At 46.6% G+C, this 13,473-nt stretch overlaps 1 protein-coding gene and 1 pseudogene across 1 annotated transcript in view; both read left to right on the forward strand.

Moving 5' to 3' along the window:
* Positions 1 to 3,312: 3,312 nt before the first annotated feature.
* DNAJC6 (DnaJ heat shock protein family (Hsp40) member C6) overlaps positions 3,313 to 13,473 on the forward strand; it is a 64,725-nt gene continuing 54,564 nt past the window's right edge. Inside the window, exon 1 of the mRNA XM_075936171.2 lies at positions 3,313 to 3,797. Coding sequence (XP_075792286.2) covers positions 3,575 to 3,797 — 223 coding nt within the window. The 5' untranslated portion in view covers positions 3,313 to 3,574. The remainder of the gene's footprint in view (positions 3,798 to 13,473) is intronic.
* On the forward strand, positions 8,856 to 11,367 carry LOC149523914 (uncharacterized; annotated as a pseudogene).

Below are 13,473 nucleotides of genomic sequence, written 5' to 3' on the forward strand. Positions count from 1 at the left end.
ACCACTGGTAGCTCTGCGGCCTGCATGGGGGGCAGTGAGTTTCTTTTTTTCACCTTTCTTACCTGCCCTTCATGTACCCTCCAAGCCGGAGCTAGTGCTGCAGCCTCGCAGCTGCACACCAACCACCAAGCACCAGCAGCAGTGCAGGCTTCCCGCTCCATGTGTGGGGTGCTGAGCTCCAGCCACAGACCACCTGGGAGGCAGCCTTGGACCTCTAGTGGCAGTTTTGTTCCAAAAACAATACACTACCACTCTCAAACTTTTAATATCACTAGCTATTATTGAATAAATCCAGACACTTCTAATTGCTTTCCTAGCATGCTGTGTTTCTCTTGTGCTACTGCTGTTGGAAATTATGCATGACGTAGATAAATCTCAGAGGGGTAACCATGTTAGTTTGTATCTGCAAAAACAATGAGGAGTCCTATGGCACCTTAGGGACTAACAGATTTATTAGGGCATAAACTTTTGTGGGTTAAACCCATTTCATCTGATAATCTGATGAAATAGATTTTACCACAAAAGTTTATGCCCTAATAAATCTGCTGGTCTCCAAGGTGCCACAGAACTCCATGTTGATGATGTAGAGAAATATACTTAACAACCCTTATGACACTCTTGATTTTATACACACCTCAAGGAGGACAAATACTCGTCTACTTTTCCTCTTGAATTATGATACCCAGGACCAATGGTTGCTCTGTTTGCACTCCATCTTATAATGGATCTCTGGGGAAAAAATTATGGCCCTAGACTGCCCCATCTCATCATTAAGTTGTCGACAGAGCATGATGCATGTCTCTGTGATCTGTTCTCACTGACATGGGGTCCCTTCCCCATCAGCACGCTGGTCAAATCCCACGCTATGAAAGGGACTTTGCAGAAAAGTGATGGAACTAAAGGTGTCAACATAAGTGATCGCAAGCTAGTTGGGAGAAGAGACTGTCTTTTTGTTCATAGTTTAGCCTTATGGAGTCCTCTTCTATGACTAGAGTTCTTAGGCTCTATAACAGGGGTGGGCAAGATAGCTTCCATGGGCCGCATCCGGCCTGCAAAGCTGGTTGATCCAGCCTGCAGCCACCCTCTCACTCCTCTGCCTCCAGGCCAATCGAGACTTTGGGATGGGGAGTGCACAAAGTCTCAGCTCTCTGCCAGATACGCACAGCACCAGAGGGAACTACCAGCTGTTCAAAACAGTTGGCGGTTCTCTCTAGCCACTGTGCACCCTGGCAGGATAGGGGCTGGGGGTCAGAAAATTCATGTTCCCCACCCCAGGCCCTGATTGGCCTGGGGGAGAACATCAAGTCTCCTTCCATGCCAGGGGCACATGGCTCCTAAACTGAACTGTCAGCTGTTTAAAACAGCTGGTGGTTCTCTCGCACACCTAGCAGGGTGGAAGGGGCGGGGGAGAAGAGGCACAAAGACTTCATGCACTCTACCACCCCCAGGCAATCAGGATATGTGGGTGGAGGAACAGTGGAAGCCTCCTGCCCTTGCCCCTTCTGCCCAAGGCCCCGGCCCTTCTGGGGATGTCCATGACCATTTCCAAAATTTGTGAAGTGGTCCTCTATCAAAAATTATTGTTCATCCCTGCTCTATAGCAATAAAATATTATTATTATTATTATTAATAATAATAATAATAATTAATAATTAAGAATTAAGAAAGAGGAGGATCCATGAATGGAAGATGAGGATTCCACATCCTCCTTTCCAAAATATGAAGGGAAGAACTGACAGAAGAATCATGGATTAAGCTTTCTCTAATATAAGTGCAACTTGCTTGCAAACTACTGGAAATGTAAATGTTGAACCAGAAAAACATGTGCTGCATGTTTCAGTGAAACCTGATAACAAACATGAAAATAGGGAAATTCCATTTCTAATGAAGTATAAAGCAAATATCAAATTGTTTCAGTGCATTGTGAAGTGTAAGCTACAATTCCAGCTACTGTGAACATTTGCTTGAACAATGACTTCAAGGTTTCCTGCTGATCATTATAACAGGAAAGGCTGTATATTTGGAGTGTTCAGTGGAGACGCAGTATTTACTTGTCCAGGATGAGTTAAGATTTAGGGTCTGGCTCTGCCTTTATTGATGCTCTTGGGCTACAACTGGACAAAGATAAAAGAAAACAGATCAGTAAATGCAGTAAGTAACAGTCTGCTTAAGCCAGGCACCCCTAAAAGTGGAAAAATGTAAAAAAACAACAAATAGTCTAGTAGCACCTTAAAGACTAACAAAACATGTAGATGGTATCATGACCTTTTTTCCCCTAAAAGTGGGGCAGCCTGTAATAGCTATTCTACTCCAACTTGGGCTAGACTTTCCTCAAGGACTAAAAGAACCATGACAACACCGCAAAAAACGGAAGAGTCACACTTTGAGCAGGGACACCAGTTTGGTTTTATTTTCGAATAAAGAAGGCAGAAATATATCACTTTGATTGTAAAGAATTTCAAAGCTTGCATACTGGCAGTGCAGGAATCATTCAAGATTTACTGGCTGTCTAATGTGAGGGGTGTTGCTCAGCACTGTACATATCCAGTCAAGATTAATTAAAAAAATAAGTTTAACTCCACTGTATATTCAGATTGGTTTCTTGGTATCGTATTTCTAACATGAAACATTTTGGCAAGATTTGCTCTATGCATTTTACTTCATACAATATTTTCACACAATACTACAAAGGGGCAGAATTGATGTAAACCTACCCCAGAATTAGTTTGGTTCAAGTGTCCTGGCAGTGCTAATGACTGCAATTTGTTTGCAGTTTTACAGTCCTTGTGGTGGTTATGATAGGTGAATTATAGCTTCAAATCAGAGAGACCAATATTTTTTCTTGTGAACTCCTTGATTTCTAAGAGATAATTGGATTCAGAATAAAGAGCAGAGAAGACACGAGTAGATAGGGTGTGTGTGTAGGTTGATAATACATAGGGCCTGGGTGTGGAGCTAATATATCGGGAGTGTGTAGCTTATATATGGAGGCGGGTGCGTATGTAAATAACACACAGGGTGTGCAGTAGGGGTGTGTGTAGGTAATATATTATCTGGGGGAGGTGTTACACACACCTGAGACTGTGAACACTCCAGACCTAATCTTTGAATCATCCCCATCAAACCCTTTGAAAAGGAGCGCGCGGGGCGGGGGAGGAGGGGAGTTAAGAGGCTTTGTTCGGCTCTAGGCTGAGCCAGGAGCCATTAGGCCTTCCCCCGCTCCCCCGCCGCCTCACACTGCGCCCCCTCCCCCGCCCAGGCGGGCTGGGGCTGCTGCCATGCGTGCCCCTCCCCTCTGTCGGCGCGGCGCAGGCCAGGCCGCGGGAGGCAGGGCGCGGGCCGGGCCTGACGCCCCCTGCTTGGTTTCCGGGCCCGGGCTCCACACACCGCTGGCTCCGGGCCAGGGGGCGCCGAGGCTGCGTGGCGGCCGCCGGGGAGCGCTGCGCTCAGGCCGCGCCGGGGAGCGGAGCCGGCGGCCCACGCCCAGCAGCCAGGGCCCTGCTGGGGCTGCGCCCGGCGGCCCGGGGAAGCGCCTCCCGCCCGCCCGCCGCGCCGCTCCCTCTCCGACTCGCCCATGAGCCTGCTCGGGAGCTACCGCAAAAAGCCCGGCAATGACGGGTACGAATCTTTGCAGCTGGTGGAGAGCAACGGTGAGCTCAGCGGGGGCAGCAAGGAGCGCGCCGGCGGCAGCAAGCAAGGGGTGATCCCGGCCGTCTTGGCCGCAGCCCGGAGCCCGGCTCGACAGCAGCCGCAGCCGCAGCCTCTGGACTGCAGCACCAGCACCATGGACAGCTCAGGTAAGGGGCGTCCCCTGCCCTTCTCCCGCCGCCCGCCCAGAGGGCAGGCCGGGGATTCCAGCAGCCAGGGGCTTGGGGATCGGGTTACGGACCCACCTTCCTGCTCCCGGGCCAGGAGCGGGCAGGGAGGAGGGTCTGGCTGCCCTGGATGGATGTGGGGAGGAAACCCGAGAGGGGCAGGGTCCTGCAAATTTAAAGAGTTCTTCTTCCCAGCCCATGAATAAACACAGCCCAGGGCGCTACTGCTCGGTCCTGCTAATTGATGAGGGGGCTGAGATGTTGGTCCTTGTGAGGGAGGGGAGGCTGACATCTCTTAATGGCAGGAAATTGTCGAAACCATAGCAAGAAAATGCGTGTTCATCGAAATGCAACCTGGGCATTGCCCATGCATGGTAAATCTTTGGAATGGGCATGCTTAGGAGAGTAGGAGGGAGTTCATTATTCACCTGAGAAATGCATTGTGCTGTTGTGCAGCTAAATATACTGAATAGGTAACAATCATCTGAAGATGCTGATGCAGTGTTGTAAGTATTGATTGACTAAACAATGATGGAATTATTTTTATAAGGAAACATGAGCATGAGTCTGTATGGTAAGTGATAATAGAAGTCCTTTGTCTGGGCTAACAGCTTTCAGAAGAGCAGTAACAACATAGGTGGTTTGGGTGATGGTCAGATCATAGATTCAATTCAATTTTGGAGAGCTGGAAATCAAAAATACTTTTTGATAGTGTAAAATTAAAAGCAAATGACTGTCATTGCAATGAGAAGAAAAGGCTGTTGTGAAACCATTGTTTAAATTGAAATAAAGCATAAATAAATAAAAGGGAGAGAAATCCAGAATATAGTCTGTTGATTTCTTTTGAAGTCATTTGGGAATCATTTTGTTCTAAAAACAACTCATAGAATTAAATCCAATAACTTTTGATCATGCTGCATGAACTTTTATTTTATTTTAGTTAAATCTTGCCATGGAGGGACCAGATGGCCCATGTGACTGGTAACACAAAAGAGCTCTTTACCTCTAGGTCACATATTCAAATTTGCCTGATTCTCTAGTGATTTGAACATAGTTATCTTATGACATTTCAGTGCTGGCTGAAATGAATTGGTTTCAGTTCACTTCCTAGTGGGTCATTTGACACATCATAATTGCTATCCCAAGTTTTTTCAGAGAACTTTAGAGCCAAAAGGTCTATTGAGTGGAACTCAAGTATCATTTTGAGCTCTAGGGGTCCAAATTGGTGTGTGAACACTAATAACTTAGCTAGCTGTATGCTTATTCACAGTAAGTTGCTAAGTTGTAGTTACCTAGGTTCTCATATTGACACCCACCTGAGATACTTGGAGGCTATGGTCTACATCAGTGGTCCCCAACCTTTTGAGGTTGTTGGGCGCCGGGGGCGTGGCCGTTCGCCCGCCGGGCGCCAGCGGGCGGGGACACTTGCATGCCCGGGGGCGGCCCCCCCCATAGCTGCATGCCCGGGGGCGGGGCCCCCCCATAGCCACACGTCCAGGGCCGGTGCCCCCTCCAAGGGCCACGCGCCCTGGGCTGGCGCTCCTCCCCCCCCCCCGCCAAGCGCCGCGTCCCGGGGCCGGCACTCTCCCCCCCCCCCCGCCAAGCGCCACGCACCCGGGGCCGGCGCTCTCCCGCCCCCCCCCCCGCCAAGCGCCGCGCGCCCGGGGCCGGCGCTCTCCTGCCCCCCCCCAGCGCCGCGCGCCCGGGGCCGGCGCTCTCCCCCCCCCCCCCCGCCAAGCGCCACGCGCCCGGGGCCGGCGCTCTCCTGCCCCCCCCCCCGCCAAGCGCTGCGCGCCCGGGGCCGGCGCTCCTCCCCCCCCCCCCCGCCGAGCGCCGCGCGCCCGGGGCCGGCGCTCCTTTCCCCTCCCCCGCCGAGCGCCGCGCGCCCGGGGCTGGCGCTCCTTTCCCCTCCCCCGCCGAGCGCCGCGCGCCCGGGGCTGGCGCTCCTTTCCCCTCCCCCGCCCGCCGCGCGCCCGGGGCCGGCGCTCCTCTCCCCCCCCCCCGCCGAGTGCCGCGCGCGCGGGGCCGGCGCTCCTCTCCCCCCCCCCCCCGCTGAGCGCTGCGCGCCCGGGGCCGGCGCTCACCGTGCGCCATGTGCCCGGGGCCAGGCCAGCCCCGAGCACCTGGTGGGCGCATGCAAATGCGCTATGGCGCCCGCGGGCACCGTGTTGGGGAACACGGGTGTACATAATATGTACTGTATTTTTGATGTATTATTAAAGCAATTGGTCTTGGAATTGATTAGAATATAGAAATAGAGGAACTAAGTGTGTCAGATGATAATATTTATATCTAGCCATATCTGGCAAATATTCTATAGAAAATGTCAAATGGTGACCTTTGCTTAATGCTGGCTTCTGTGTTACTTGAGTGTTCTTGTTACAATTGCTCTGCTATTTGTTCAATTTTCACTATTTCCTCCCTCAATAAAAACAAGTGTTCATGATGATGGTTACATAGAATTGTTCTACAGAACTTTTTACAGGTTTTACTGGACTTTCTCTGTCTGATGCTGATTGATTTGCTGTGTGCTCCAACCTTCTCCTGCAGGCTCTTCACCGCAGTTTTACGTCACACCTCCCTCTCTTGGCCTCTTCTTACCTGTCCTGTCCCTTTCTCACTTTTTCTTCCCTCCTATTTAAATGATCCCCCTGTCCCTTCAAAATCAAACAACATGCAATTTGGTGCCACAACGTTGTTCACTGTATTTGTGTGTTATATCTCTTCCCACCAAACTGTGTTTGTCTTGTCTAGATAGACTGTAAGTGCTCCAGGGCAAGGGACATTGACAGAACCTAGCAAAATAGGACCCCGTTCTTGATTGGCTTGCGGAAGGTGGGGAGGGTGGACTGCTGTAATTAGCATGATTAATAACATTTATTTGATGAATTTCATAAGTACTGCAAGCAACTGTGTATCTGACAGCACAACAACACTGTTTTATGCTGCTGAAATTGGTTTATAATATTTCTTGATAGTGATTTGTCTCTGCTAAAATGAGACCATTTTTTGATTGATGAGGTATTCTCTGCAAGATCAGAAATACTGGGTCACCTGTGATATTCTACTCAAAACTTGATGTCCATTTCTTCCACCTTGTTGGCTCAATTAAATTTTTATGCTGTGAGAGATTATCAATAACAGTCTACTGTAAATATACAAATTACATACATTTAGCTAGTTTGCAGAATAAAACAAGTTTTAAGAGCTTTAACTACTCCTCAGGTGTTTATATGGTTGCCATTGACTTCTACTAGGGTGTTGCTCATGAATGTAAGTACATAATTTGTTTTTAAAGCTATACAATTATTGTTAGATAAGTGGGTGAAATTAGACAGTCCAACAAGACAAAGACAGTAAACTTAACCTAGTAAACTTTATCAAAGGGAACACACAGCAAAACCGTCAAGATAATCTCCTGTCTTGGTAGCCTATATAAAACTACCAGTAAGATATGGTGCAGTATCACAAGATGGTTTGTGTCAAAATAGGTCTGTGTCTCTGATAACCAATCTGACATCTAAATGCTGTATGCAGTGATGTTGATTCAGTGAATAATACTTTTCTCTCTAAATTAATACTTTCATAGTATTAAATATGTGCTGTGCTTTCTTTTGGATGAGAGGAAGTGATTCCTGATTTATTTTTATATGGACTACATGTTGTATATTCAGAATATATAATATATATATATAGTTCATGAGGGGGTTTTCTGGCCAAAGTATAACTCACTCACATTCTACTCAAGTGATTTTTCTCTGGGTTTTCAACAGAATATAACTTTCTTCATTTCCCATCTTAATTTATGTTAATGTCAGTATTCTGCTTCTGCAGCAGTTACCATATTTCTTTTATGGAACTGGTGGTATTTGGGTGGTGGGTGAAGTGATCCTTCAGTGTAGCTTTAAGTTGTCAGGCATCTTGGGGCTGTTCAGCATACAAGATGCCAAGAATGCAATGACTTGGCATGTTTGGTTGAGGTAGTTATTGTACCTTGAACCCACATGTCTTTGAGTGCAGTGAAGGACAGGGTCTGATACTTCACATCACTTCTACACTAGTGGAACTCCACCAAAGAACCATTCTGTAAAACTGAAGAAACAGTGCGGAATCAGGCCTTTCACCTCTGGCTAGAGCAGTACATTTGAAAGAAATTTCCAGAGTTAAATAGCAATCCCTCCTATTAAGCCAGACTTAGGCCAATGGCTGAGGAGAAATCATTGCTGTTCTCTTGCAGGTGTTCCTGGGGGAAGACAGCTTTAAAATCAGTCTGGATCTTATTATGAGTTTCATTGATGAAGACTTAATGAGCATGTTTTCCAGCTGACGTAATCTGGATCCTTCTTATGCAAACTATACTCACTTTAGGGACTGCACTTGCTCTGGTTGGGCACTCAGTAGAGTGGGTGCTACCAGTAATCTGTACCACCTGCACTCCTGGTGGACTCCATGTCTAGGGTGCTGGAGTCTGGGTTCCTCTTTCCATGACGTGAACTGGACCCATAGTTTTGATGCTGTTTTGTTGCTGGTAGTGTTTCTTAGCATTACATTTAAGAATGCTCTTCACTATGTCAGGAGTGCATTAATAAATTGCCAGTTACATAAGGAAAACCCAGAAGAGAAAAGAGTGACAGAAATTGGGGTATAACCTCGGATTGGTCATTTCATTCCAAGGTAAACACCAACACTTTGGGGCATAGATGGGTTTGGGTTTGATCAAACTCTGGCTTTAACTTGATTTGGTGTTTTAGGTTTTCCAGTTATAACATTGTCTTCTCAACTCATGTAAGATTAAAGGGATGAGTTTATGCATAGAAGGAGTAGTGCCCAGAGATTGACAATGTGAAATACAGAAAGATGTACAAAATACATTCTTTTTATTCTAGGTAGGCACTGAATTTTATAACGGTTCTGCAAAGAAAACATTTAAAATCCACATTTTTGACAATATTAAGTTTAAGGTAGCTTCGTTACTCTAGATTTAGATGTTATAAAGTAATTAGGGAACTTTATAATTCCCTTATTATAAAGGAACTGAGGATGGTGAAGGACCATTGTGAAGCCATATTACTGGGAATTCTGGATCAGACTCTCAGCTGTTGTAGTAAAGTCAGTGCAGTTGTGCTAAATTATCCCAGCTCAGAATCTGACCCTCTATCTTAAAAAAAATATATTTTTGAATCTTACTTAAAGACTAAAATTAGGTCTAAACAGACTTGCAATCCTATAAATAACTCTTTGCAATTAAAATAACCAAACACTTTAGGCTACATTCTAACTTGCCAGGTATTTATATAGGGAGAATGAAAAAATCCTTTTCTTTAAATTTGAAGGATTACATTTAAATTTGAAGGATTACATTAAGTAAACTCGTATTTGGGCATAGCTTGGGGAAGAAAGCATTTTCAGGCAAATATATAAGGTAGGTGTGTATGTGTATGTGTGTGTGTGTGTTAGGGTATGTCTACACTACATTCCTCTTTCAAGAGAGGAATGTAAATGCAGCTGAACGAAATTGCAAATGAAGTGCGGATTTGAATTTCCCACGCTTCATTTGCATAATCGCATCCTGGCGCTATTTCGAAATACCCTATTTTGAAAAAAGAAACACTGTCTAGATGCGGTTATTTAAAAAAAACCCTTCTTTTGAAATTACCCTTAAACCTCATTGTATAAGGAGTAGGGGTAATGCTATGGACTATACACATTTTCCTCCCCCCACACCTTGCCAGTAAATTTTTAGCAGGCTGGCCAGCAGTTCTGGCTTGCAATGGGTCCGGGACCTACCTCTGCTACGGCTCTGCATTTTCAGTGTACCAGGAAGGCAGGCAGCCTGACTCAGTTTCGGCTTATACTGGGTCCCAGAGCTCATACCCCCTAAGATAAGGGTTACTGCCACCCCATACACTGCTGCCTCTTGATCAGAGGCAGCAACACAGGGTGACAGGCAGCAGGTCCATGAGGGGAGCTGGTTTTTAAACTGGCTCCCCTCGTGGACCAGCTCCCGCCTGACACCCTGTGCTGCTGCCTCTGATACAAAGGCAGCAGCGCAGAGTGGCAGGGGGCTCCTCAGGAGTGGGGCCGGAGCACACTGGCTGCTGGCCTCACCTGTGGGGACTATGGAATAGTTGACCAACTGATAAGAGTTCATGAGGTTACTCTATTCAATTAACCAGTATTTAACACGCAAATAAAACTATAAAATGTAATCTGATTAGAATAGGAGATTTTAACTGAAGTCATGTTTTGATCTGAACATTTTCTTCCACTGATTGTGTAATATGTAAATGTGTTTTGCTTAAGCATCGCAACATTGTGTTAGCACATGAAAACAAGAGACACTTGATTGATCTATGTCCATTGTCCAAATTGAGTGAAACAGAGAAAATTCTTGTTTGAATAATTTAAGATGTTGGTTATACAAGGTAGGAAATTTAAATAATTTGAACTTTGTTTTTCTCTGTCATCACATAAGATGTGAAAGTTTAACATTCTGGTTCAAGTCACACTTGTGTTGACTTCCCTTTTTGTTTTAAATAGGAATGCAAAGGTATAAATGAAGGCAGAATTTGACCTGCACTAAGGCTTCATGCGTAGGCTGGTCTTCACTAAGAGTTTAGGTTGAAGGTAGTCACATTAGGTCAATTTTATAACAAATGAGTTTATACCACCAACTCCCTTTCACTGACTTTCGGGGGCTTTTAAACTCAATTTCTGTACTCCTTTTTGATGAGAAGAGTAGTGCTAAATTCAGCCTTTCATGCTTGACTTTGGGATAGTGCAAACACAGCACTGTTAAAGTTGATGTTCTTGGACTCCAGGAGGTGTTCCATAGTGCCCCTAATGTGACTGCTCTGGCCAGCACTTTCAGCTCTGCTACACTCCCTGATACAGAGGAAAAGCTCTGGGAAATGTTGAATTTTATTTCCTGTTTGGTCAGCATGATGACCTCTGCAGCACTCCTGACCCACGCATGCCCAAGAGCTCCTGGATCTGATTGCTATGTGTAGAGAAGAATCTGTGCAGGCAGAACTCCGAAGCAGCAGAAGAAACACTGATATCTAAGCCAAAATTGCATAGGCCATGGTGGGAAAAGGATACAGCAAGGACAGCCAGCAGTACCATGTGAAAATAAAGGTGCGCACACAAGTGTTCCAGAAGACAGAGAAGGCAAATGTTCGGTCCAGGTCAGAGCCTCAGACATGCTGCTTCTATGAGCAGCTGCATGCGATTCAAGGGGGGACCCAACCAAAACTGTCCATGAATACCTCCCAAGCAACTCTTCAGGCAGCCATGGGCAGTGACGAGGAGAACATAGTGGATGAGGAGAAGCAGAATGCTTAGCAGGCAAGCAGAGGATCTGATCTCCCCAACAGCCAGGACCTTTTTCTAACTTTGGAGCCAATCCCCTGCCGGGGGTAGTGCTGCTGGACCCTCATGGAGGGGAGGGCATGTCCGGTGAGTTCATATTTGTAATCATGCTGCAGTGGTTAAATGTAATTAATTGGCTTTAATCTGTTTGATCAGTCCTGAGGGATACCGTGGATACAGCAGTGGCACCCCAGAAAAGTTTGTTAATGTGTTTGGAGATGGAGCAGGAATCCTCCCTGCACATCTCTACAAAGCTCTCAGGGTATGTCTACACTACCCCGCTAGTTCGAACTAGCGGGGTAATGTAGGCATACCGCACTTGCAAATGAAGCCCGGGATTTGAATTTCCCGGGCTTCATTTGCATAAGCGGGGAGCCGCCACTTTTAAAACCCCGCTGGTTCGAACCCCGTGCAGCGCGGCTACACGGGGCACAAACTAGGTAGTTCGAACTCGGCTTCCTAGTTCGAACTACCGTTACTCCTCGTGAAATGAGGAGTAACGGTAGTTCGAAGTAGGAAGCCTAGTTCGAACTACCTAGTTTGTGCCCCGTGTAGCCGCGCTGCACGGGGTTCGAACCAGCAGGGTTTTAAAAATGGCGGCTCCCCGCTTATGCAAATGAAGCCCGGGAAATTCAAATCCTGGGCTTCATTTGCAAGTGCGGTATGCCTACATTACCCTCCTAGTTCAAACTAGGAGGGTAGTGTAAACATACCCTCATAGAGGTACTCTTTCATCCTTCTCAGAAGGTTTCTGGGGAGGCTGCCTTATTCCATCCTCCATGGTAGGATACCTCCCCACACCAAAACAGCAGTGATCTAGCATCATTACAGCACAAAGCATAGCAGCATAAGGTCCATGTTTCTAGGCACATTCAAATCAGCATCCACTTGCTGTCATGCTCTGTGATTCAGAGAAGACTGATATGGTGCTTGGCAGCCTTGATAAAATAGGGGCAGTTCTGTAATTGATAGCACTGAGGCAATCCACCTCCGTTTGCTCATTCCCAATGAAGCATGAGGCTAGCTTTGCTGTTCTGTTTGCAATGGACGTGAAGGGATCATCCCAGAGAACATGCTGTTTGGGATGGAGGGGGAGGATCAGGTTTTCAAAGCGAAAGTAAAAGAGCAAAAATCACAACCTGTTGCTTAACCTGCTCAGTTTAAAATGAAAAATTTGGCCTTGTAATAGTTAACCTTCTGTGTTTTACAATGTATCTTTTTTAAAGTCTACTCTTGGGTGTTTTCCCCCCCAGTGCAGCTGGAACAATGATTCTGTTACCTGCTCCCTCAATTCCTCCGGCACTTTGGCTGTCACAGATCAGAAGGTGAAAAAAACGTACATGGGATGCAGTGTTTAATGAGCTAATACAGTCCACCCAAACAGATAGAGCTCAACTGAATGAATGGAGAACAACACTACTAGACATCATCTGCTTGGAACATGAGTACAGGAGAGTAAGACACAGTACAAGATGTTGACACCCATGGGGGAGCAAACAGAGCTGATGAGGTGCCTGGAAGAGATGCAGGAAGAGCATCTGGAGCACAGAATCCCCCTGCATCCTATGATAAAACTGCCTCCTCAACAAGTTCCAGTGCCTCCTCTCCCAGACATCTAGAATGTGTGCAGGTGGGGTGGGGAAGGAGGAAGTCCCAGGAGATCTTTCACTCAACTCACAGGGATGCTTTCATTCCCAGAACTTTGATTGCTACAGAGGGGAACTGTAATAAGTCATTTGCCCTTGCACCTTTTCCCCCACCACTCACTTATCAGCAGGACTCGACAAATAATACAATCTACTCGCCTGTGGCGAGTAGATTGTAACCTGGAAGAGCCGGGTTCAGGCAATCTGTGCATGCGCAGATCACCGGGCAGCACAGCTGGTGATCTCACACCCTAAACTCTCACACCCTAAGCAGGTGATCTCACTGCTTATCAGATCTCACACCCTAAACTCTTCTGTCTCTGTTCCCTGTGTTTCCTAAATAAAAATGAATGCTTTGAGAACAACAGGATCTTTATTCATTGTGCCAAATGCTTTTGGGGCAGAGGTAGGGGGAGTAGTGCAGGCCATTACATGTACAGAAGGGGGCGCCCTGTTAAGAGCAACATACATCATTGTCTGGTCATTCATAAAACTGGTTTTCAAAGCCTTTCTCACTGGTGGTGCCCCTCAATGTGCTCTCCTTATTGCTCTAGTGTCTGGCTGCTCACATTTAGCTGCTAGGCAATCTGCCTTGACCTTCCTCCCCGCCCACCCTGCTAGAAACATTTCCCCGATCACTT

Source organism: Pelodiscus sinensis, chromosome 9 (genome assembly GCF_052426305.1).
Source record: "Pelodiscus sinensis isolate ZL-2025 chromosome 9, ASM5242630v1, whole genome shotgun sequence".
Taxonomy (NCBI): domain Eukaryota; kingdom Metazoa; phylum Chordata; order Testudines; family Trionychidae; genus Pelodiscus; species Pelodiscus sinensis.